The sequence below is a fragment of the Procambarus clarkii genome, chromosome 81 (genome assembly GCF_040958095.1).
Source record: "Procambarus clarkii isolate CNS0578487 chromosome 81, FALCON_Pclarkii_2.0, whole genome shotgun sequence".
In the NCBI taxonomy this organism is placed as follows: Eukaryota; Metazoa; Arthropoda; class Malacostraca; order Decapoda; family Cambaridae; genus Procambarus; species Procambarus clarkii.
In genome coordinates this window covers 20,559,362-20,581,527 of record NC_091230.1, presented here as the reverse complement: position 1 = coordinate 20,581,527, position 22,166 = coordinate 20,559,362, and the positions used below count along the sequence as shown (strand labels likewise).

General features: G+C 47.6%; 2 protein-coding genes across 2 annotated transcripts; one reads left to right on the top strand and one right to left on the bottom strand.

The window, feature by feature from the left end:
- Positions 1 to 40: 40 nt before the first annotated feature.
- On the top strand, positions 41 to 10,309 carry LOC123773012 (importin subunit alpha-3). Its single transcript, XM_069315270.1, has 13 exons — positions 41 to 251; positions 1,614 to 1,643; positions 1,887 to 1,934; positions 2,779 to 2,817; positions 3,201 to 3,242; positions 3,615 to 3,799; positions 4,225 to 4,304; positions 4,730 to 4,905; positions 5,592 to 5,733; positions 7,044 to 7,219; positions 7,730 to 7,915; positions 9,135 to 9,317; positions 9,818 to 10,309. Exons 1-13 carry the CDS (start codon positions 42 to 44, stop codon positions 10,109 to 10,111), a joined length of 1,791 nt encoding a protein of 596 aa, XP_069171371.1. The 5' UTR covers position 41; the 3' UTR covers positions 10,112 to 10,309.
- Positions 10,116 to 10,895, bottom strand: LOC123773098 (microtubule-actin cross-linking factor 1, isoforms 6/7-like). Its single transcript, XM_045766588.2, has one exon. It carries the CDS (start codon positions 10,893 to 10,895, stop codon positions 10,116 to 10,118), a length of 780 nt encoding a protein of 259 aa, XP_045622544.2.
- Positions 10,896 to 22,166: the final 11,271 nt, after the last annotated feature.

The window sequence follows — 22,166 nt, the reverse complement described above, 5'->3', positions numbered from 1 at the left end:
AGGGAGGCAGCCTGGAGGCCAGCCAAGAGGGTGGCCTGTGGATGAGCCAAGAAGCCAACAGTGAGCCAACAGTTAATCAGGAAGCCAGTCAAGACGCCAACCAGGAGGCCAACCAGGAGGCCAGCCAGGAGGCCAGCCAGGAGGCCAGCCAGGAAGCCAGTCAGGGAGCCGGTCTGTGGCTTTTCCAGGGAGTCAACCAGGAGGCGAACGAGGAGACCAACCAGGATACGACACCTCTGGAGACTCGTGAGGTAGGATATGCTCCAAATGCTGTGTCTATACATGTTGATACCTGGTTACCTGGTTGATGGGGTTCTGGGAGTTCTTCTACTCCCCAAGCCCGGCCCGAGGCCAGGCTCGACTTGTGAGAGTTTGGTCCACCAGGCTGTTGCTTGGAGCGGCCCGCAGGCCCACATACCCACCACAGCCCGGTTGGTCCGGCACTCCTTGGAGGAATAAATCTAGTTTCCTCTTGAAAATGTCCCCGGTTGTTCCGGCAATATTTCTTATGCTTGCTGGGAGGACGTTGAACAACCGCGGACCTCTGATGTTTATACAGTGTTCTCTGATTGTGCCTATGGCACCTCTGCTCTTCACTGGACCTCTGATGTTTATACAGTGTTCTCTGATTGTGCCTATGGCACCTCTGCTCTTCATTGGTTCTATTCTACATTTTCTTCCATGTCGTTCACTCCAGTATGTTGTTATTTTCTAACGTGTTGTCTATTTTCTAACGTGTATTTTCTAACGTGTATTTTCTAACGTGTATTTTCTAACGTGTATTTTCTAACGTGTATTTTCTAACGTGTATTTTCTAACGTGTATTTTCTAACGTGTATTTTCTAACGTGTATTTTCTAACGTGTATTTTCTAACGTATTTTGTTACGTAGGTTATTCTCTAACGGATTCTGGCATTTGTTTATGGATGAAATTAAACTTGGAATTTGTGTTTAAATCATAGTAAACTTACATTACAGTACTTTAAAATAATATTAATCTTAATACATTACATAAAACTACTTATTATAAAATATAAAAACTACACATTAAAAAACTTGGTTGGGTTTAAAGCATTGGTTATAATTCTTCTGACTTTTTGATAGTTCCACTGTCACATAATGAGTATTTTGGTTCTAAGTTTACCTTGTGTGTTATAAGAAATAATCCTGATTGTACAATTCTTTAATTTAATTTATTTTAAATCCTAACGAATCCCTACATGATTAATTATGATATATTTTCCAAAATTTTAATATCATCAAATATATATTTAAACAATTAACCTTTCAATTTCAAATTTAGACCAAAATGTATATCCTGGCAAACACGAAGGATATATATATATATATATATATATATATATATATATATATATATATATATATATATATATATATATATATATATATATATATATACACACACACTTCGATGTGTACCCCGCTTCTTGGTGTATACACATCTAGAGTTTGCTGTAGACCCGGACTCTATTCATAACAAAAGTATACTTGGGAGCTTTTGAGTAAGGTATTTGGTGACAGGGCTGAAGCCCAACACAAAATCAAACTGGTAAAATATATTAAACAAAGATGTATTATATTCTCGTCCACAGAAGCCGCCGTCTTCAGCCAAACGCAGAAGTGTGAGTTGCTAAAATATTATTTCTATTAACAGTTATGTGAGATAAAAATGTTACAGCAGACTGCTAGTATGTCTTGATGATATACTGGCCGCTAAGGGCCTCTCTTGTGTATGTGAAGCTATACACGGTAACGTTATTAATTTGGTGATCATATGTGTATATATATATATACAGTACTGAGATGTGTATATGTGAATGTGTTCTTGGTGTGTGTTCTCACCTGTGTATTGTGTTTGCTTTCAGTCTCCTTCGGCGACGTCCCACACGGAGGACTCACCATCACAAGCAAATGTATGTTCACACACACACACATACACACACACACACACACACACACACACACACACACACACACACACACACACACACACACACACACATACACACACACATACACACACACACACACACATACACACACACACACACATACACACACACACACACACACACACACATACACACACACACACACACACACACACACACACACACACACACACACACACACACACACACACACACACACTAAACTGGAAACGGTTCAAAGGTTTGCCACCAGACTAGTACCCGAGCTGAGAGGTATGAGCTACGAGGAGAGACTACGGGAATTAAACCTCACTTCGTTGGAAGACAGAAGAGTTAGGGGGGACATGATCACCACATTCAAGATTCTCAAGGGAATCGACAGGGTTGATAAAGACAGGCTATTTAACACAAGCAGCACACGCACTAGGGGACACAGGTGGAAACTGAGTGCCCAAATGAGCCACAGAGATATTAGAAAGAACTTTTTTAGTGTCAGAGTGGTTGACAAATGGAATGCATTAGGCAGTGATGTGGTGGAGGCTGACTCCATACACAGTTTCAAGTGTAGATATGATAGAGCCCAATAGGCTCAGGAACCTGTATACCTGTTGATTGACGGTTGAGAGGCGGGACCAAAGAGTCAGAGCTCAACCCCCGCAAGCACAACTAGGTGAGTACACACACACACACATTTTACACTGTTACTTTTTCCTAATTTAATGCACAACAAATTTTGCTCTTGGTAATGTAATTAAATTTAGAGTGATATTTGTATATATAAAATGAATGAACATGTTGAACACTGAACATCTTCTCTTGCCCCCAGCCCTCAAGCCTCCACCACGGACCTGACAAGCGAGCAGCGGTAAGCCCATCTCACTTATGTTCATCTATGTGTAGCTCTTGGGCCCTGCCTTCTCCACTAACACCCTGTCCATGGAGGACAGAAGAAAATGTATATATGCTGGTTAGCATTGTAAATGTGTGGCCACGTCTGTGGTAGAAAATAATAAAAAAAAAAAAAAAAAAAAAAAAACTTGTCCCCCCCCCCCCCCCCACCTCATGTACTGGCTCCTGACTTCGTCTCTGGAAAACATCCAGAGACGATTTTGCAGACATCCCCTGTTCAGTATTTTCAACTTCTACCACCCCCAATATTTTTTGTTTTCAATGTGGTTTATGTGTTAATTTAATTAACAAAATAATATCACATGTTTGTCACATATTAATATTATTTCTCTTCACCAGACTGGTGATGAATCCTCATCAGCCTATGAACACGACAACCAGGTAAGGAAGTCAAAGTTACACGAAGTCAAGGTAGACAGGTTCCACGAGTCTTATGAGGTAGATGAAGCCAAGGAAGATAAGTTCCACTAATCTCAGGTAGATGATATTTAGGAAAAAAGCTTCACGAGTCTTGATGTAGCCAAATTTATAAACCTTCCGCGAGTATGAGGTAGATGAAGTCAATGTAGACACGTTCTACGTGTCTCAGAAGTAGATGAGTCCCAAATAAAGAACAGATATATTTAAAACAAAAATGATATAAACTACATTTCATAACAAAAATTATATAAAGAGGTTATTGTCAAAATTGTAAAATCAACCCCATACAACCAGATGGTTACATGTTTTTCTCCTTTTAACTTCCTTCGTCAGGCTGTAGAGGGGGAAGTCGACGCCGAGAAGATAGTCTCAGACATGGCCAGCGAGGACATCAACACCAAGCTGGAAGCCACCGTCAGGGCCAGAAAGATCCTGTCTCAGTCCCTCAACCCCAAGGTGGACGAGTTCCTGGCGGCAGACATCCTCACCCCCGCCCTCGCCAACCTGAAGGAGGAGCAGTAAGTGGTTCCAGCGATGCCTCTCGCTCTGGTGGTCACGGTATTAGTAACTTGGGCCGGCACTCGGCCTGTTCCACGTTGGGTTTCTAGGAGTGCCCTGATGCCCGTAGTGCCTCCTGTTACTGTATCTATGCCTGTTGTACCGCGGTAAAGATTCCTGTAGTCCCAGACGTGATTGTTCTCGTGCCTATAGTGCCATAGGGCACTACCCTGGCTCTGGAGGTCACGGTATTAGTAACTTGGTTTGCAGGAGTGCCCTGATGCCCGTAGTGCCTCCTGTTACTGTATCTATGCCTGTTGTACCGTGGTAAAGATTCCTGTAGTCCCACACGTGATTGTTCTCGTCCCTATAGTGCCATAGGGCACTACCCTGGCGCTTGTCTCCACAGTGCCACCACTGACCCTCCTCCTCCTTCTCTCCACAGCGCCACGCTGATGTTTGAAACAGCTTGGGTCCTCACCAACATCGCTGCTGGTACCTCGAACCACACACAAGCCCTTGTTGGTGAGTGTGGTTATTATTGCTATAGTGGACACTCTTCACATTGTACCCTGGAAACACAAACCGAAACTCTCTCTATTTTCCGCTTGTTACAACTTGTAATAAAGTTGTTACATCTTGGATTAACGTGTTTATGACGTATTAGAACGTTGTTACAACTTGCTATATTGGTTGTTATAACTGGTTAGGAGGTGTTAAAACTTGTTCGAACGTTGTACCAACGTCGTAGTTTCGGTGTGTGTATGGCAGGTAGTTACCAATAAACTACACCAAAGGTTGATGCAATTACGCCTTTATTATCTAGTATTACATATAAATAACGTTAATTTTGTGATTGAGATGTGTAGACTAACACCTCCTTTCTTCCGGGATCACGCTCTCTCCACTTCACTACCTCTGACGCGGCTGGTGTGTCCCCTGGTCCACAGATCGGGGCTTCGTGCAGCCGCTGGTGCAGCTGCTGGGCACCACCAACATCGGGGTGGCCGAGCAGGTGACGTGGGCCCTCAGCAACATCGCCGCCGACAATCCTGACCACAGGAACCAAATGGTGGCGGAAGGCATCGTCAAGCTTCTCCTGGCACACCTCAACCAGTCTATACCGGTAGGTGGGCTTTCAACCAGGCTATACCGGGCCCTCAACCAGTCTGTTCCGGTAGGTAGGCTTTCAACCAGGCTATACCGGGCCCTCAACCAGTCTATTCCGGGCCCTCAACCAGTCTATTCCGGGCCCTCAACCAGTCTATTCCGGTAGGTGGGCTTTCAACCAGGCTAAACCGGGCCCTCAACCAGTCTATTCCGGGCCCTCAACCAGTCTATTCCGGTAGGTGGGCTTCCAACCAGGCTATACCAGGCCCTCAACCAGTCTATTCCGGGCCCTCAACCAGTCTATTCCGGTAGGTAGGCTTTCAACCAGGCTATACCGGGCCCTCAACCAGTCTATTACGGTAGATGGGCCCTCAACCTACGTACGTCCTTTACCAGAATTTCTCCTCCCAGTACCATTCCTTTCCCCCGTCCCACTCCAAATCCTTATCCTGACCCGTTCCAAGTGCTATATAGTCGTCACGACTTGGCGCTTTCTCACTGATAGTTCCCTTCCCTTCCTCCCAGTATCATTCACAGCATAATATCGTCTCCTTCCCGAGCACCTTAACCTGAAGAGATGTCTTCCAGTGTCTCCAGCCAGCTCTACTATATCTCTTGTTGCACTTTCCAGCACCTTAACCTGAAGAGATGTCTTCCAGTGTCTCCAGCCAGCTCTACTATATCTCTTGTTGCACTTTCCAGGTCACCTTCATACGCAACATTGCGTGGGCTCTCTCTAACCTGTTCCGCCGTAAGCCTCTGGAGATGCTGACGGAGGAGAAGGAGCTCATTCTGCAGGCGTTGAAAGACCACCTGCTGGACCACAGTGACCCGCACGTCCAAGGTGAGTGGCGAGAGGGTCATTTGGGGTCAATCTCAGGGTCATTTGGGGTCAATCTCAGGGTCATTTGGGGTCAATCTGAGGGTCATTTGGGGTCAATCTGAGGGTCATTTGGGGTCAATCTGAGGGTCATTTGGGGTCAATCTGAGGGTCATTTGGGGTCAATCTGAGGGTCAATCTGAGAGTCATTTGGGGTCAATCTGAGGGTCATTTGGGGTCAATCTGAGGGTCATTTGGGGTCAATCTCAGGGTCATTTGGGGTCAATCTCAGGGTCATTTGGGGTCAATCTGAGGGTCATTTGGGGTCAATATGAGGGTCATTTGGGGTCAATCTGAGGGTCAATCAGAGAAAGAGAATTTTGGGAAGACCGTTTGCTAGTTGAACAATGTACAACCGGTTGAGAGAACTCAGCCTCTCAGTGTTTGAGGAAACACTCAACGAAGGAGCTATGATAACAAATAAGGTACTGAAGACTAATGACAGTGAGGCAATGTTCAAAATAAGAAATATTAGAAGTAAACTACACAGTTTACACAGACACAGGTGGAGACACAGACGGGTCCATGGGATGCCAGGAAAACCTCCACGTCGTATAGGCTCGCAAGATGAACGGGTTTCGATAAGAGAGTGTCCAAGTAAATTTAACAAGCAGCTTCAAAAACAACAAGATGGCGTGTTAATTATATCCATTTACAACCTCTTTATAGTATGTAATAGACAGCGGAGCATGGAGGAAAGAGGCTCAAAAGAGGTATAGGTTCAACTTACCTATACTGATGTGATTAATCAGCTTGTATGTTTTTTACCATCACAAAAAGTCTTTTGTTATCTCTACTTATTTCCTAACTCTCTCTCTTTCTCTCTGATCTCTCTTTCTCTCCTTCTCTGATCTGATCTCTCTGAATTGATCTCTCTTTCTCTCCTTCTCTGATCTGATCTCTCTGAATTGATCTCTCTCTCCTTCTCTGATCTGATCTCTCTGAATTGATCCCTCTTTCTCTCCTTCTCTGATCTGATCTCTCTGAATTGATCCCTCTTTCTCTCCTTCTCTGATCTGATCTCTCTGAATTGATCCCTCTTTCTCTCCTTCTCTGATCTGATCTCTCTGAATTGATCCCTCTTTCTCTCCTCTGATCTGATCTCTCTGAATTGATCCCTCTTTCTCTCCTCTGATCTGATCTCTCTGAATTGATCTCTCTTTCACTATAAATGTCTGTAGTTCGTATAGCAGCAGAGTTAGTGTGGAAGTAATAGTAAACCTGGATCTTTCTCTCTTCGTGGTGCATGACGCAACATTGGCGGGGGCCCGTAGCTGACGCCCTGCACACAGCGAGCCTCTTCACGGACATGGGCACGGAGTACATCCAGCTGGTGGTGGAGGCGGGCCTGGTGGCGCAGCTGGTGGCTCTCCTCGCCTCACAAGACGAAGCCCTGCTCCTCACGGCTCTCAGGGCTGTTGGCAACATCATTACTGGCACTGATACTCAGGTACTGGCACTCAGGTACTGACACTCAGGTACTGACACTCAGGTACTGACTGTCAGGTACTGGCACTCAGGTACTGACACTCAGGTACTGACACTCAGGTACTGGCACTGACACTCAGGTACTGGCACGGACCCTCAGGCAGCGACACGGCCGTGGTTTAAGTATGGTGATACTATATTTTGAGTTAATTTCTTATACGTGGGCCCCCTTGTGTAATAACCTCCAAGATGTGGGGCCCCCTTGTACTGGCCCCTATTTCCGTTACGATCGTTCCCATAGACCTTAATCCAGCAGCATGACCCTTAATCTAAGGGTCAACCACTTGCTCTGGACGGTAGAGCGACGGTCTCGCTTCATGCAGGTCGGCGTTCAATCCCCGACCGTCCAAGTGGTTGGGTACCATTCCTTCCCCCTCCGTCCCGTCCCAAATCCTTATCCTGACCCCTTCCAAGTGCTATATAGAATAGTTCCCTTCCCCTTTCTGCTGTTAATCCAAGCCGTGATCTGCAGACGGAGGCGGTGCTGGAGGCCGGGGCGCTACCTTTGTATTCTCAAGTGTTGGCCAACTCGAGCAGCACCAGGGCCAAGAAGGAGGCACTGTGGGCCATATCCAACATCCTGGCTGGCACTCCTGGCCAGCTCCAGCAGGTCATTGATGCCGGCCTGGTGCCAGAGCTCCTGCTGGCCGTACATAGTGTGAGTGATGGTTAGGGTGGTGATGGTTAGGGTGGTGATGGTTAGGGTGGTGATGGTTAGGGTGGTGATGGTTAGGGTGGTGATGGTTAGGGTGGTGATGGTTAGGGTGGTGATGGTTAGGGGGGTGATGGTTAGGGTGGTGATGGTTTGGGTGGTGATGGTTAGGGTGGTGATGGTTTGGGTGGTGATGGTTAGGGTGGTGATGGTTTGGGTGGTGATGGTTAGGGTGGTGATGGTTAGGGTGGTGATGGTTTGGGTGGTGATGGTTAGGGTGGTGATGGTTAGGGTGGTTAGTGGTGATGGTTAGGGTGGTGATGGTTAGGGTGGTGATGGTTAGGGTGGTGATGGTTAGGGTGGTGATGGTTAGGGTGGTGATGGTTAGGGTGGTGATGGTTAGGGTGGTGATGGTTTGGGTGGTGATGGTTAGGGTGGTGATGGTTAGGGTGGTGATGGTTAGGGGTGGTGATGGTTAGGGTGGTTAGTGGTGATGGTTAGGGTGGTGATGGTTAGGGTGGTGATGGTTAGGGGTGGTTAGTGGTGATGGTTAGGGTGGTGATGGTTAGGGTGGTTAGTGGTGATGGTTAGGGTGGTGATGGTTAGGGTGGTGATGGTTAGGGTGGTTAGTGGTGATGGTTAGGGTGGTGATGGTTAGGGTGGTGATGGTTAGGGGTGGTGATGGTTAGGGTGGTGATGGTTAGGGTGGTGATGGTTAGGGTGGTTAGTGGTGATGGTTAGGGTGGTGATGGTTAGGGTGGTGATGGTTAGGGTGGTGATGGTTAGGGTGGTTAGTGGTGATGGTTAGGGTGGTAAGAAGTCATTACCACTGTTTGTTATTAGTACTACTACTTACTCCTGCTACTACTACTACTATTAACTATTGTTACATATATTAATGCTACGACAACGTAAACGGGTAGCACCCTCGCCTCGTAAAGGAGGGAGCCCCGGGTTCGACGCCTGGGTAGGGAGAGACGAGTGGGCACCGTTCCCACGCTGTCACATCTCTGTCCACCCAACAAAAACATGTTACCTGGTTGTAAAGCAACTGGCGGACCGTGTTATAGGAGGTAAACAAATACAACAAACACAAGTTACTGAATAACAACAAATACACCACTTACGGCAAACTTATGTAAACCCAACTATAGATGTAGAATTTATATAAATGTCTATATATATGAATATTTATGAATAACGAATATGAATTTATATTGAGCAGGAAGACGGACGCGTACGGAAGGAGGCGTCGTGGGGGCTCTTCAACTTGACGGATATTGGCACCCAGGAGCAGCTGAAGGTGCTGGCACCAGGTGCCACGGTGCCGCCCTTGCTGGCACTTATGGGCGACAGTGAGCCGGCCCTCGCCACGCTGGGCGTCGAGGCCCTCCTCAACCTCCTTCGGGTGAGTTCGATGTTTCCACTACCACAGCGTCAGAATTCCGGTGCTTTAAGAGATTAAAAGCATCGCAATGTTGACGTTTCTTGTCGCTAAGTCTATATCAGCCTCGATAAGCAAGGGTCTAGGTTCGTGAGTTTCTGGTCGCCACTGGCGCGATAGATGATCCAGAAGATAGTTCATGGTGAAGTGATGGTGACTCTAGGCCGTTCTTACGATTTACAAGTCGATCGATTAATGATTTTTTTTAACCTAACCAGAAGCATTCGAAGCCTAGTCAACCCCACCTAAAGTAACACGGCCATTGCCGTTACAACGAATCCCAGGAAACGTTAAAATTGCGACGTTTCTCATTAGATCACTGCAGTTTGAACGCTGAGAGTAAGGAAAGGCTGAGTAGCTGAGGTTGTGATCTTAGTTCATGTTTTACGCAGAATGATCTGTGCTGACCTGTGCTGTTAAATAATTATATCTACTGTTCTCTCTCTCCCCCTCTCGTACTGCAGAAGTCGAGCGACTCCGAGACCTTAAGAAGCACGTTGGAGGAGCAGGGTGGCATCACCCTCCTACAACGAAACCTCCAACACGAGAACAATAAGATTGTTACTACAAGTAAGGCCATCCTCGAGAGCTACTTCTCGGTGGACCTGCAGGACGAGGAGGCGAAGAAAGCCGACGAGGACGAAGCGGTGATCGAGACGGAAGATAATCCGGTGAACGAGGAGGTGGAGGAGGAGGAAGATGCGAACGAGAAGATAGAGAAGGTGGAGGATGAGACCAAGCTAGAGGAAGACTGGTAAACAGTTACTCCTCCGGAGACATGTGTGATATTGTTGGTATCCCGGCGGCGTCTTCTGTTGGTATCCCGGCGGCGTCTTCTGTTGGTACCCCGGCGGCGTCTTCTGTTGGTATCCCGGCGGCGTCTTCTGTTGGTACCCCGGCGGCGTCTTCTGTTGGTACCCCGGCGGTGTCTTCTGTTGGTATCCCGGCGGCGTCTTCTGTTGGTACCCCGGCGGCGTCTTCTGTTGGTACCCCGGCGGTGTCTTCTGTTGGTACCCCGGCGGCGTCTTCTGTTGGTACCCCGGCGGCGTCTTCTGTTGGTATCCCGGCGGCGTCTTCTGTTGGTATCCCGGCGGCGTCTTCTGTTGGTACCCCGGCGGCGTCTTCTGTTGGTACCCCGGCGGTGTCTTCTGTTGGTATCCCGGCGGCGTCTTCTGTTGGTACCCCGGCGGCGTCTTCTGTTGGTACCCCGGCGGTGTCTTCTGTTGGTACCCCGGCGGCGTCTTCTGTTGGTACCCCGGCGGCGTCTTCTGTTGGTACCCCGGCGGCGTCTTCTGTTGGTACCCCGGCGGTGTCTTCTGTTGGTACCCCGGCGGCGTCTTCTGTTGGTACCCCGGCGGTGTCTTCTGTTGGTACCCCGGCGGCGTCTTCTGTTGGTACCAGCGACGTCTTCTGTTGGTACCAGCGACGTCTTCTGTTGGTACCAGCGACGTCTTCTGTTGGTACCAGCGACGTCTTCTCAGTCCGGCGGGTGTGGACGTCTCCCCCCCCCCCCCCGCTGGGTGAAGAACCTTTATTCAGCATTTGTATTTCTTTGCTTTTCGAAATATGTTGTTATACTAACATAAAAAATTATAGTATTAAAGAGCCTGTTTTGTAGAAATCAAGCCTTAATAATGCTCATTTAGACATTATGGCACCATTAATAACGAAAAGGAGTGATCAAATGTCAAAACTCGCAATAATCACCAGGAACCAGATTCACCAAGCAGTTACGCAAGCACTTACGAACGTGTCCATCTTTTCTCAATCTTTGGCGGCTTTGTTTACAATTATTAAACAGTTAATGAGCTCCGAAGCACCAGGAGGCTGTTTATCACAATAACAACAGTTGATTGGCAAGTTTTCATGCTTGTAAACTGTTTAATTAATGTAAACAAAGCCATCAAAGATTGAGGAAACATGTACACGTTCGCAAGTACTTGCGTAACTGCTTCGTGAATCTGGCCCCAGATCATTGCGGCTCTTGAGTGAGAGGATGGTTCAAGTTCAAGTTCAAGTTCAAGTATGTTTATTGAGACAAGAAAAAAATACATCTCAAAGGGATAGAGTAGCTTAGGCTATTTCTACCCCCCAGAGGATGGTGTTCGGATCACAGTCTTACAACATCAACAAAACACCCACGAAAGAATACAATATACACAGCCTTCGTCAAGCCAGTACTAAAATACGCAGCACCGGCATGGAACCCGCATCTTGTGAGGCACACAAAGAAGCACTAAATAAGGTCAGAATTTTGCTGTAAGTGAACTAAGAGTTCTAAAATTCAAAGAGAGACTAAGAAACCTGGAGGATAGAAGGTCCAGAAAACACTATGGATAACGTCCCGCCAAACACACACCGAAACTACGACGTTGGTACAACGTTCGAACAAGTTTTAACACATCCTAACCAGTTATAACAACCAATATAGCAAGTTGTGACAACGTTCTAATACGTCATAAACACGTTAAGCCAAGATGTAACAACTTTATTACAAGTTGTAACAAGCGGAAAATAGAGAGTTACGGTTTGTGTTTCCAGGGTTGTAATGTGTACAAGAATATTCTTTTACAATTGGAAACGCGAAGACTGGGAGAGAAGGAAGGAAATACCCCCCACGCTCCACGAGCAGTTCAGCAAATGGAATGATCTGGAATAAGTTGTGGAAGCCACCTCCACCCACAGCTGCAAGATCAAATACACCAGAAGTTTAAAACAACATTCAGGTATAACTATAGCTTAGAATGTTGTTGTTGTTAAAGATTCGCTACCTGGAACAAAGTTCCAAGTAGCACGGGCTATGGTGAGCCCGTAGTGGATTATATAGCTTAGAAGCAAAATTCAAAGAACTAGAGAGCCGGTCGGCCCAGCGGATAGCACGCTGGACTTGTGATCCTGTGGTCCTGGGTTCAATCCCAGGCGCCGGCGAGAAACAATGGGCAGAGTTTCTTTCACCCTATGCCCCTGTTACCTAGCAGTAAAATAGGTACCTGGGTGTTAGTCAGCTGTCACGGGCTGCTTCCTGGGGGTGGAGGCCTGGTCGAGGACCGGGTCGCGGGGACACTAAAGCCCCGAAATCATCTCAAGATAACCTCAAGATAACCTCAAGAGATAAGGAAGCTACAGGTCCGCGGGTGCTCCAGGGAGGATGTTGTCCAACTTACGTCCAGGATGGTCTCAGACGCTGCCTTAGTCGATTGCGCCACGACTTAGGCGCGTCTGGGATCATCCTGGACGTAGGTTCGAACCCTCATCACGGCCCTTGTGGATTTGTTCATTTGATTTATGATTTCTGTGTGTACAGTTTAACAGGTTTGAATAATAGACTGGATAGGTACATGAGTGAGAGGGGATGGATTTAAACTGGACCCGCTTAGTAATTCTTATGTTCTGCTGTTCCTATGATAGGGTAAGTACAGAACAAAATTGTGTTCTTTGGTATAAAATTGAATTATTTAAATCCATTTATCACAAATGCTGTTTTCACAAGTTCCTGCTGTATTTATATCACTGGTAATGCATAAATAAAAGATGAGAAGTAAAGCTAGATGTATTGTTCACAAAACTTCCACACCCGATGTCTTCATTAACCACCAAGGAAACTACAACAGGACTTTCCGGTAGTGAAAAATCGGAAAAGAAATTCGGCTAAAGAATCAGTTTGTATGAACACACACACACACACACACACACACACACACACACACACACACACACACACACACACACACGGGCTGCCAGGAAGCAGCCCGTGACAGCTGTCTAACTCCCGAGTACCTATTTACTGCTAGGTAACATGGGCATAGGGTGAAAGAAACTCTACTGGCGAGAAACTATGGGCAGAGTTTCTTTCACCCAATGCTCTGTTACCTAGCAGTAAATAGGTATCTGGGAGTTGGACAGCTGTCACGGGCTGCTTCCTGGTGTGTGTGTGTGTGTGTGTGTGTGTGTGTGTGTGTGTGTGTGTGTGTGTGTGTGTGTGTGTGTGTGTGTGTGGTGTAGGAAAAAAAATAGTAGTAGTTAGTAACAGTTGATTGACAGTTGAGAGGCGGACCGAAAGAGCAGAGCTCAACCCCTGTAAGAACAACTAGGTGAATACACACACACACATACTAAAGTTTAAGTCAGGAAAGTGTAAAGTAATGAAATTAGGCGAAGGGAGCAGGAGGCTGAGCACAAGGTACCATCTGGGAGGTAAAATCCTGCAAGAGTCAAATAGAGAGAAAGATCTGGGGGTTGATATCACACCGAACCTGTCCCCAGAGGCCCACATCAAAAGGATATCATCAGCGGCATATGGTAAACTGGCCAACATAAGAACTGCCTTTAGAAACTTGTGTAAGGAATCGTTCAGGCCCTTTTATACCACTTATGACAGACCAATCCTGGAGCATGCAGCTCCATCCTAAGAGTCCATACCTAATTAAACACAAGACAAAGTTAGAGAAGATTCAGAGGTATGCCACCAGACTAGTCACAGAACTGAGAGGTATGAGCTACGAGGAAAAGCTACGTGAGCTAAAACTCACGTCCCTGGAAGACAGAAGAGAAAGGGGAGACATGATAACTACCTACAAAATTGACAGGGTGGACAGACAAACTCTTCAGCACGGGTGGAACACGAACAAGGGGACACAGGTGGAAACTTAGTACCCAAATGAGCGACAGAGACATTAGAAATAATGTTTTCAGTGTCACAGTAACCTGACACTGAAAACAGATGGAATACATTAAGCAGTGATGTGGTGGAGGCTGACTCCATACACAGTTTCAAATGTAGATTTGATAGAGCCCAGTAGGCTCAGGAATATGTACACCAGTTGATTGACAGTTGAGAGGCGGGAGCAAAGAGCCAAAGCTCAACCTCCCGCAAGCACAACTAGGTGAGTACACACACACACACACATCGGGGCTTCGTAGCCTGGTGGATAGCGCGCAGGACTCGTAATTCTGTGGCGCGGGTTCGATTCCCGCACGAGGCAGAAACAAATGGGCAAAGTTTCTTTCACCCTAAATGCCCCTGTTACCTAGCAGTAAATAGGTACCTGGGAGTTAGTCAGCTGTCACGGGCTGCTTCCTGGGGTGTGTGTGTGTGTGTGGTGTGGAGAGAGAGAAAAAAAAAAGTAGTTAGTAAACAGTTGATTGACAGTTGAGAGGCGGGCCGAAAGAGCAAAGCTCAACCCCCACAAAAACACAACTAGTAAACACACACACACACACACACACACACACACACACACACACACACACACACACACACACACACACACACACACACACACACACACACGCACTACTATCATATCCCACTCTTCTCCATGTTCTGTACCTCTCCACTGTCCTCAACATCCCCGCTGACCTGTCACAGTTGCTAAATCACTATAGCATGGCCCCACAGCTGCCTTGCAAGACGAGTAACTCGCGATTTCACGAAAGTTGTCAACAAATGTTACCATAGCCGGTCGGGTGAGCGGACAGCACGCTGGACTTGTGATCCTGTGGTCCTGGGTTCCATCCCAGGCGCCGGCGAGAAACAATGGGCAGAGTTTCTTTCACCCTATGCCCCCTGATACCTAGCAGTAAAATAGGTACCTGGGTGTTAGTCAGATGTCACGGGCTGCTTCCTGGGGGTGGAGGCCTGGTCGAGGACCGGGCCGCGGGGACACTAAAAAAGCCCCGATATCATCTCAAGATAACCTCAAGATGGTGTTGGTGTACACAAAATACGCTCAAAAGTGATTACTAGCAAAGTAGAGATTCTCTTTTTTCTTTTTTCTTTTTCTTTTTTAGGGATATTCCTGCGCGGGCCCTAAGCCTCTGGCTGGCCCACTGGGCGGGCCCTAAGCCTCTGGCTGGCCCACTGGGCGGGTCCTAAGCCTCTGGCTGGCCCACTGGGCGGGCCCTAAGCCTCTGGCTGGCCCACTGGGCGGGCCCTAAGCCTCTGGCTGGCCCACTGGGCGGGCCCTAAGCCTCTGGCTGGCCCACTGGGCGGGCCCTAAGCCTCTGGCTGGCCCACTGGGCGGGTCCTAAGCCTCTGGCTGGCCCACTGGGCGGCCCCTAAGCCTCTGGCTGGCCCACTGGGCGGCCCCTAAGCCTCTGGCTGGCCCACTGGGCGGGCCCTAAGCCTCTGGCTGGCCCACTGGGCGGGTCCTAAGCCTCTGGCTGGCCCACTGGGCGGGTCCTAAGCCTCTGGCTGGCCCACTGGGCGGGCCCTAAGCCTCTGGCTGGCCCACTGGGCGGGTCCTAAGCCTCTGGCTGGCCCACTGGGCGGCCCCTAAGCCTCTGGCTGGCCCACTGGGCGGGCCCTAAGCCTCTGGCTGGCCCACTGGGCGGGCCCTAAGCCTCTGGCTGGCCCACTGCGCGGGCCCTAAGCCTCTGGCTGGCCCACTGCGCGGGCCCTAAGCCTCTGGCTGGCCCACTGGGCGGGCCCTAAGCCTCTGGCTGGCCCACTGCGCGGGCCCTAAGCCTCTGGCTGGCCCACTGCGCGGGCCCTAAGCCTCTGGCTGGCCCACTGGGCGGGCCCTAAGCCTCTGGCTGGTCCACTAAGTGTTGCTTGTTTCTGTTTTACTTGGGCGGAGTATGAGTATTTATGACTCGTATGGTCGCTTCAGTAAGATTTTGTCCCATGTGTTTAACAACTTCTTCTGCTCTGTTGAATCTTAAGTTGAAATCTTAATGGGTTTGTAACTGTGCACTGTGTTAGATAATGTTCCAGTGGTCTGTTGTGGGTGTAACTGTGCACTGTGTTAGATAATGTTCCAGTGGTCTGTTGTGGGTGTAACTGTGCACTGTGTTAGATAATGTTCCAGTGGTCTGTTGTGGGTGTAACTGTGCACTGTGTTAGATAATGTTCCAGTGGTCTGTTGTGGGTGTAACTGTGCACTGTGTTAGATAATGTTCCAGTGGTCTGTTGTGGGTGTAACTGTGCACTGTGTTAGATAATGTTCCAGTGGTCTGTCGGGCATTTCTCCACAGTGTTGACATTTCCTCTCATCTTCCGGAACCTGTAAGCCTATTTCCCATGCACATGGGTATCCAAGCCTGATGCGATGTAAGTGTACTTCTGTTGCTCTACTGCTCCCTTTCATCAAACTAAGTGGTTCGTAGTTGGTTGAATTCTTGTACCACCCCGCAGATCCTGATGTTGCAACTGCTGTGTTGTGGTCACTGTACATCTTTTGTATTGCTCTGTTTCTAATTACTTTCTTAATCTGTGATAGACTCTGTGGTATGTAAATGTCTACATTTCTTCTCTTAGTTGCAAGTTTTGCAGCTTCGTCTGCAATGTCATTTCCTATTATTCCCACATGACTTAGAACCCAGTTGATAAGTACCCGTCGACCTTGTCGTTTGAGTGTTTGCATTAATGATATGACACTTGTGATCAAATGGATATTATCCCATATGTGTTCTTGTTGCAAGGTTTCAATGGCTGTTCTCGAATCCGTATGTATGATAACAAGTCGTCGATGTTCAGCAAGAGCATGTAGTACAGAGAAGAATCTTTAATACCATGTCGTAGCTCAGTCGATTAAGGCAGCGTCTGGGATGCTCCCGGACGTAGGTTCGAACCCTCGTCACGGCCCTTGTGGATTTGTTTATGAATCTTTAATATCCTGACAAATAGAACCCAGACTGCAATAGTTAAGAAAGCAAAATAGAGATCATCCACCTTGAAAAGCTCATTCGCTCAGGGTACTGTGCTTGCTCCAGTAATTTTTCTCATCCTCATATCAGACATAGACAAGGACACATGGCAGGAAGTGCAAAATAGTCACGTTGAAAAGCAGAGGTGCAACAGGGAATCTAACAGACAATTCTATCGTTAAATGCCCAAGACACTTCAACAATCTTTTCAACACTAGGGGCCTGACGGCTGAGTGGACAGCGCTCGAAATTCGTAGTCCAAAGGTTCCGAGTTCCATACCTGGCGGAGGCGGGAACAAATGGGCATAGTTTCTTTCACCCTGATGCACCTGTTCACCTAGCAGTGAATAGGTACCTGGGAGTTAGACAGCTGCTACGGGCTGCTTCCTGGGGGATGTGTAACAAAAAAGAGGCCTTGTCGGGGACCGGGCCGCGGGGATGCTAAACCCCGAAATCATTTCAAGAACAAATGGGCAAGAAGATAACCTCTCTCTCTAAACATAAGAGGCATAACTACCCCGCCTCTCACGAGGTTCGGAAAAGAATAGGATGAAACACCTCCAAAGGATACCCGATTAACAGAGCTGAGACACATACGTCAGACTGCGAGCAGCTGCGTCTAACAGCCTGGTTGACCAGCCCACCAACCAGGAGGCTGGTCAGAGACCGGGCCGGGCGGGTACAATGTAAGAGGGCCGTTTAATAGGCAAACCCGGTTTCCTGTAGCTGGTTAAGGGTACTTATTGGGTATTCCTTGTGGCGGTACCTGGTAGAGGTACCTGGTAGAGGTACCTGGTAGAGGTACCTGGTAGAGGTACCTGGTTGAGGTACCTGGTAGAGGTACCTGGTAGAGGTACCTGGTAGAGGTACCTGGTTGAGGTACCTGGTAGAGGTACCTGGTAGAGGTACCTGGTAGAGGTACCTGGTAGAGGTACCTGGTAGAGGTACCTAGTAGAGGTACCTAGTAGAGGTACCTTGTATGGATACCAGGTAAGTGCCTCCCTCGACTGACTCAGACGTGTTGAGCAAAAAGTCAGAAATACTGAGAAAGGTTCCGCAAATTCTTAGCTTTTTAAGAATAGTTTATATAGTGTGTACGCTGTAATTAAGACCTTGGCCTCTCACACTAGAGGCTTCAGCGCTGCTACCTCTTGTTGACCAGGTTGTCTGGCAACAGGTGAGGTGTCGGCCAGCGGGGTCGACACACACTCCCTGCGACACTGTCACCTTCCTTACCCCTCACCACTACCCCCCCCCCCCTCCCTCGCCCCCTTAACTGCGTGGTTCCAGCTTTTCACAACCGACGGGAGACATCTCCCGTCACGCAGGGTGCAGTCGCACCTCCACAGATCTCCAGTATCATCTATTGATACTGGAAATGGCTCAAAAGGGCCACCACTTATGGGCTATTCATGCCCAAGCCACCTTTTGGGTGGCTTAATCTTCTCTCTCTCTCTCTCTCTCTTTTCACAACCAATTTCCCCAAACTTCACGCTATCAGCGTATGTTCTCCTCTTTGATCTTCCCCTCCAACCCCAGCGACTGTCTCAAAACTTCCCCACCACCAACCTGTGTTCCCCTTTCTCAGCCCTTTCCCCCTACCAGCGTGTGCGTGTCCCCTCTCTCTCTCACCCTTCCCACCAACCCTCTCCCTCACACAACACACCCCCCTCCCTCCCTCCACCAAACCTCTAGACTCCACCAGCAGTAAAGTGAGGGAGGGGGCGCTGGCTCCCCCACCTGCCTCCCCAGCAAGACGGGCCACATGGTCGACCAGCACGCCAGTAGAGACATGAGCGTCAGGTAGGCAGCCTTGGGGTGCGTGTCCCCCCTGTATATACGCTGCTCAAGTACGCACTAGACTCCTCGACGCACGTCTTGCTACGTCTTAACGACGCGCGACCGGAGCCTGCTAGTTCAAGGGCACTGTGGTGGAGTGTTTTGTGAAGTGTGAGTGAGGCGGAAATTTAGGCTGTGGTGTTGTGTATAGTGACTTACTTATGTTGTGGGGATATTATTGTTGCGGGGGCCTGACGACTGAGTGGACAGCGCTCGGGATTCGTAGTCCTGAGGTTGCGGGACCTATCCCCGGTGGAGGCGGAAACAGATGGGCTGAGTTTCTGTCACCCTGATCACCTAGCAGTAAATAGGTACCTGGGAGTTAGACAGCTGCTATTGGCTGCTTCCTGGGGATGTGTAACTAAAAGGAGGCCTGGTCGAGGACCGGGCCGCGGGGACGCTAAGCCCCGAAATCTCTCAAGATAACCTCAAGATAACGGTCTCAGGGTATATTGCTTTAATCATTCTGTAAGTATACAAAGGTTTATCGTTACAAAACAGTTTAAATGTATTAGTACATTTGGTCTGCAACATCCTTATCAATGGACATAAAATCATCATTAAGGATACTCTAATCCTTAGAGTATCCTTAATATCCTAATGGATCTATGAAGAGACTTGTAGCTTAGTTCAGTAAAGAACTTATGGAGCGTGGTTACCTTACCTTGAGGTTACCTTGAGGTGCTTCCGGGGCTTAGCGTCCCCGCGGCCCGGTCTCCTGGTTGCTGGACTGATCAACCAGTCTGTTGGACGCGGCTGCTCGCAGCCTGACGTATGAGTCACAGCCTGGTTGATCAGGTATCCTTTGGAGGTGCTATTACTTACTTGGTCATACACTCGGGATAGAGTATAAAATATAAAGCTGATCAGAAATACATTTCACCATTGTAAATTCACATTAATGCATTCATAAATCTATGTATCTATGTATTTACGTATGTAGCTGAGCCTAACATTTTAAAAGCACTACGATCACCTTCTGTGGTTGTTCAATAAATCTCTGAACTGTATGCTTGACAAATCTCTCACCCTGTCCATGGAGGACAGAAGAAAATGTATATATGGTGGTTAGCATTGTAAATGTCTGGCCACGTCTGTGGTAGAAAATAATAATAATAATAATAAAAACTCGGGATAGAAAACGTTCATAGTTTAAGGGGGCACTTACTGATTTCTGTTACAACGCGTCAAGGAAGTGGTGGTGGGGGGGGAGGGAGGATAGGGATGTAGGTCACCCCTTTCCCCCCTTACCCCCTCCCCCCTGCAACAATCGACCCACTAACCCCTCCCCGACACATCAAAAATTTATGGAGTTTTCTGAGGCTTTGACTTTGTTGGTTATTTATCTGTCTCTGTTTTATTATTATTGTTGATAGACTTGTCGACTTTGGTGAAAGGTGATGTCGTTGCTCCTAACTGTATCTTAGCTCACGTCTTTTGAATTCCGTCACGAGTGCAAATTTGTAAGTGATTCTTTGCTATATAAATATCGCCGCAGAGAGAGTCAGGCAAGAAGGTATATATGACCCTCATTTGCAGGGATGTGTTTACGGGCTATTCATGCCCGTGCCGCCTCTTGAGTGGCTAATCTTTATCAATCATTCAGGGATGTGTGTCCCACAGTCTGGTGTTTACGGCAGGCCGCGGGGATTGTTAAACACATAAGATGATTTGATGAAGATTAAGCCACCCAAAAGGTGGCACGGGCATGAATAGCCCGTAAGTGGTGGCCCTTTGGAGCCATTACCAGTATCAAGAGCTGATACTGGAGATCTGCGGAGGTGCGACTGCACCCTGCGTGACGGGAAATGTCTCCCGTGTGAAAAAAAAAACACATAAGAAATGAAGGTAACTTATCAATAGGAATCGAACAAATCCACAAGGGCAGTGACGAGAATTCGAACCTACGTCTGAGATCATCCCAGACGCTGCCTTAATCGACTGAGCTACGACATGGTCAAATAGAGTTGAAGCCAAAAGTTGTACCTAACTTACTTGGATCCTGCAGCCTCTCCGAGACACAAACCAGGGTTTTACACAACTCCCCCCTGCACTCAAGCTATGTCAATAGGCCGTTCTACCTCTTCGCCCTTACTTCATTACACACAGAAATCACAATAGCCTGATGTATCAAATGAATCTAATGAACAAATTTGTTCATTTGATACATCACGCTATTGTGATTTCAGTGTGTAATGGGAATTGAATTTGGGCTCCTCGGAGTACTGTAAACATTACCCCGTTTCCCGTTTTTATGTGAAGGGTCCTTTACGGGCTCACCATAGCCCGTGCTACTTGGAACTCTGTTCCAGGTAGTGAATCTTTAACAACAACAAACATGTGAAGGGAAGGAGGCATTGACAGGTAACGCGAGGCCGCAAGGATTGACTGATTAAGATTAAGCCAAGCAGGAGGTGGCACGGGCATGAAAAGCCCGTAATACTAGCCGCAAGGCTGTTGTTGTTGTTATAGATTCAGGTACTCGGAACAAGTTCCAAGTAGCACGGGCTATGGTGAGCCCGTAGTGGACTTGCCTGGCACAGGAGCGGGGCTGTGTGTGCAGTAAGGCCTTGTGTATTACTCTTTAAGGGTAAACACCGAGGCACACGCCGCACCACTGCCCTCGCGGGTCCCACATCAATAATAATATGAGCAAATCATCTATTAATATTTCAGCCGCTGTATTCAGGCAAACCGCTTTCACTCAGTATTGTTCATTATTGTTTTTCGAGTTTTATTCACATTCATACCACATTTCTTTATACATTCACTCCTTATACCTATCCTTTCTCTTACGCGAATTGTCTTATCCGCAAATTCACTAAAAACACACATTGTCTTTAATGCGTTATTATCTATTGGTTCAGCATGGCCCGAATAGAGAATAGAAATAGAGAATAGAGAACCATTAGAGAACATTCTCCGCAGGTCTATGACTGATCACTTCTCGCCCTCTAGGTTGTTGTTTTAGATTTAGCTACTCAGAACGAAGTATCCATGTAGCACGGGCTATGGTGAGCCCGTAACCCTCTAGGTCTCTGCATGCCATTACAAATCTTCATGTTCCTTTCCTGGCAATAAGGTCGAGGCTCTCCACCTCTCCTACTTCACACTCATCACACTTAAACAGCAAACAAGAAATTCCTTATTAAGTTCCTTGAGGTTTGTGAAATATTACCTCGAATCCTTGCCAAGTGTCCCAAGTTGGCCTGTTGGCGAGGGTGTGTGTACTGTAAACATTTATAAAAACTTTAGGGGGGGAGTTTGCAGAAGTTTTCATTAAGAAAATAATACTGCATTGCAGGAGGTGAGTAACATGAAAACTTG

Coding starts and splice junctions, on each gene's coding strand:
- LOC123773012 (XM_069315270.1), top strand. CDS start 42: ATGAGCCAAGAAGCCAACAGTGAGCCAACAGTTAATCAGGAAGCCAGT. Junction 2,818..3,200: donor GACCTGACAAGCGAGCAGCG/GTAAGCCCATCT, acceptor TCTCTTCACCAG/ACTGGTGATGAATCCTCATC. Junction 7,220..7,729: donor TTACTGGCACTGATACTCAG/GTACTGGCACTC, acceptor CGTGATCTGCAG/ACGGAGGCGGTGCTGGAGGC.
- LOC123773098 (XM_045766588.2), bottom strand. CDS start 10,895: ATGCTGAATAAAGGTTCTTCACCCAGCGGGGGGGGGGGGGGAGACGTC.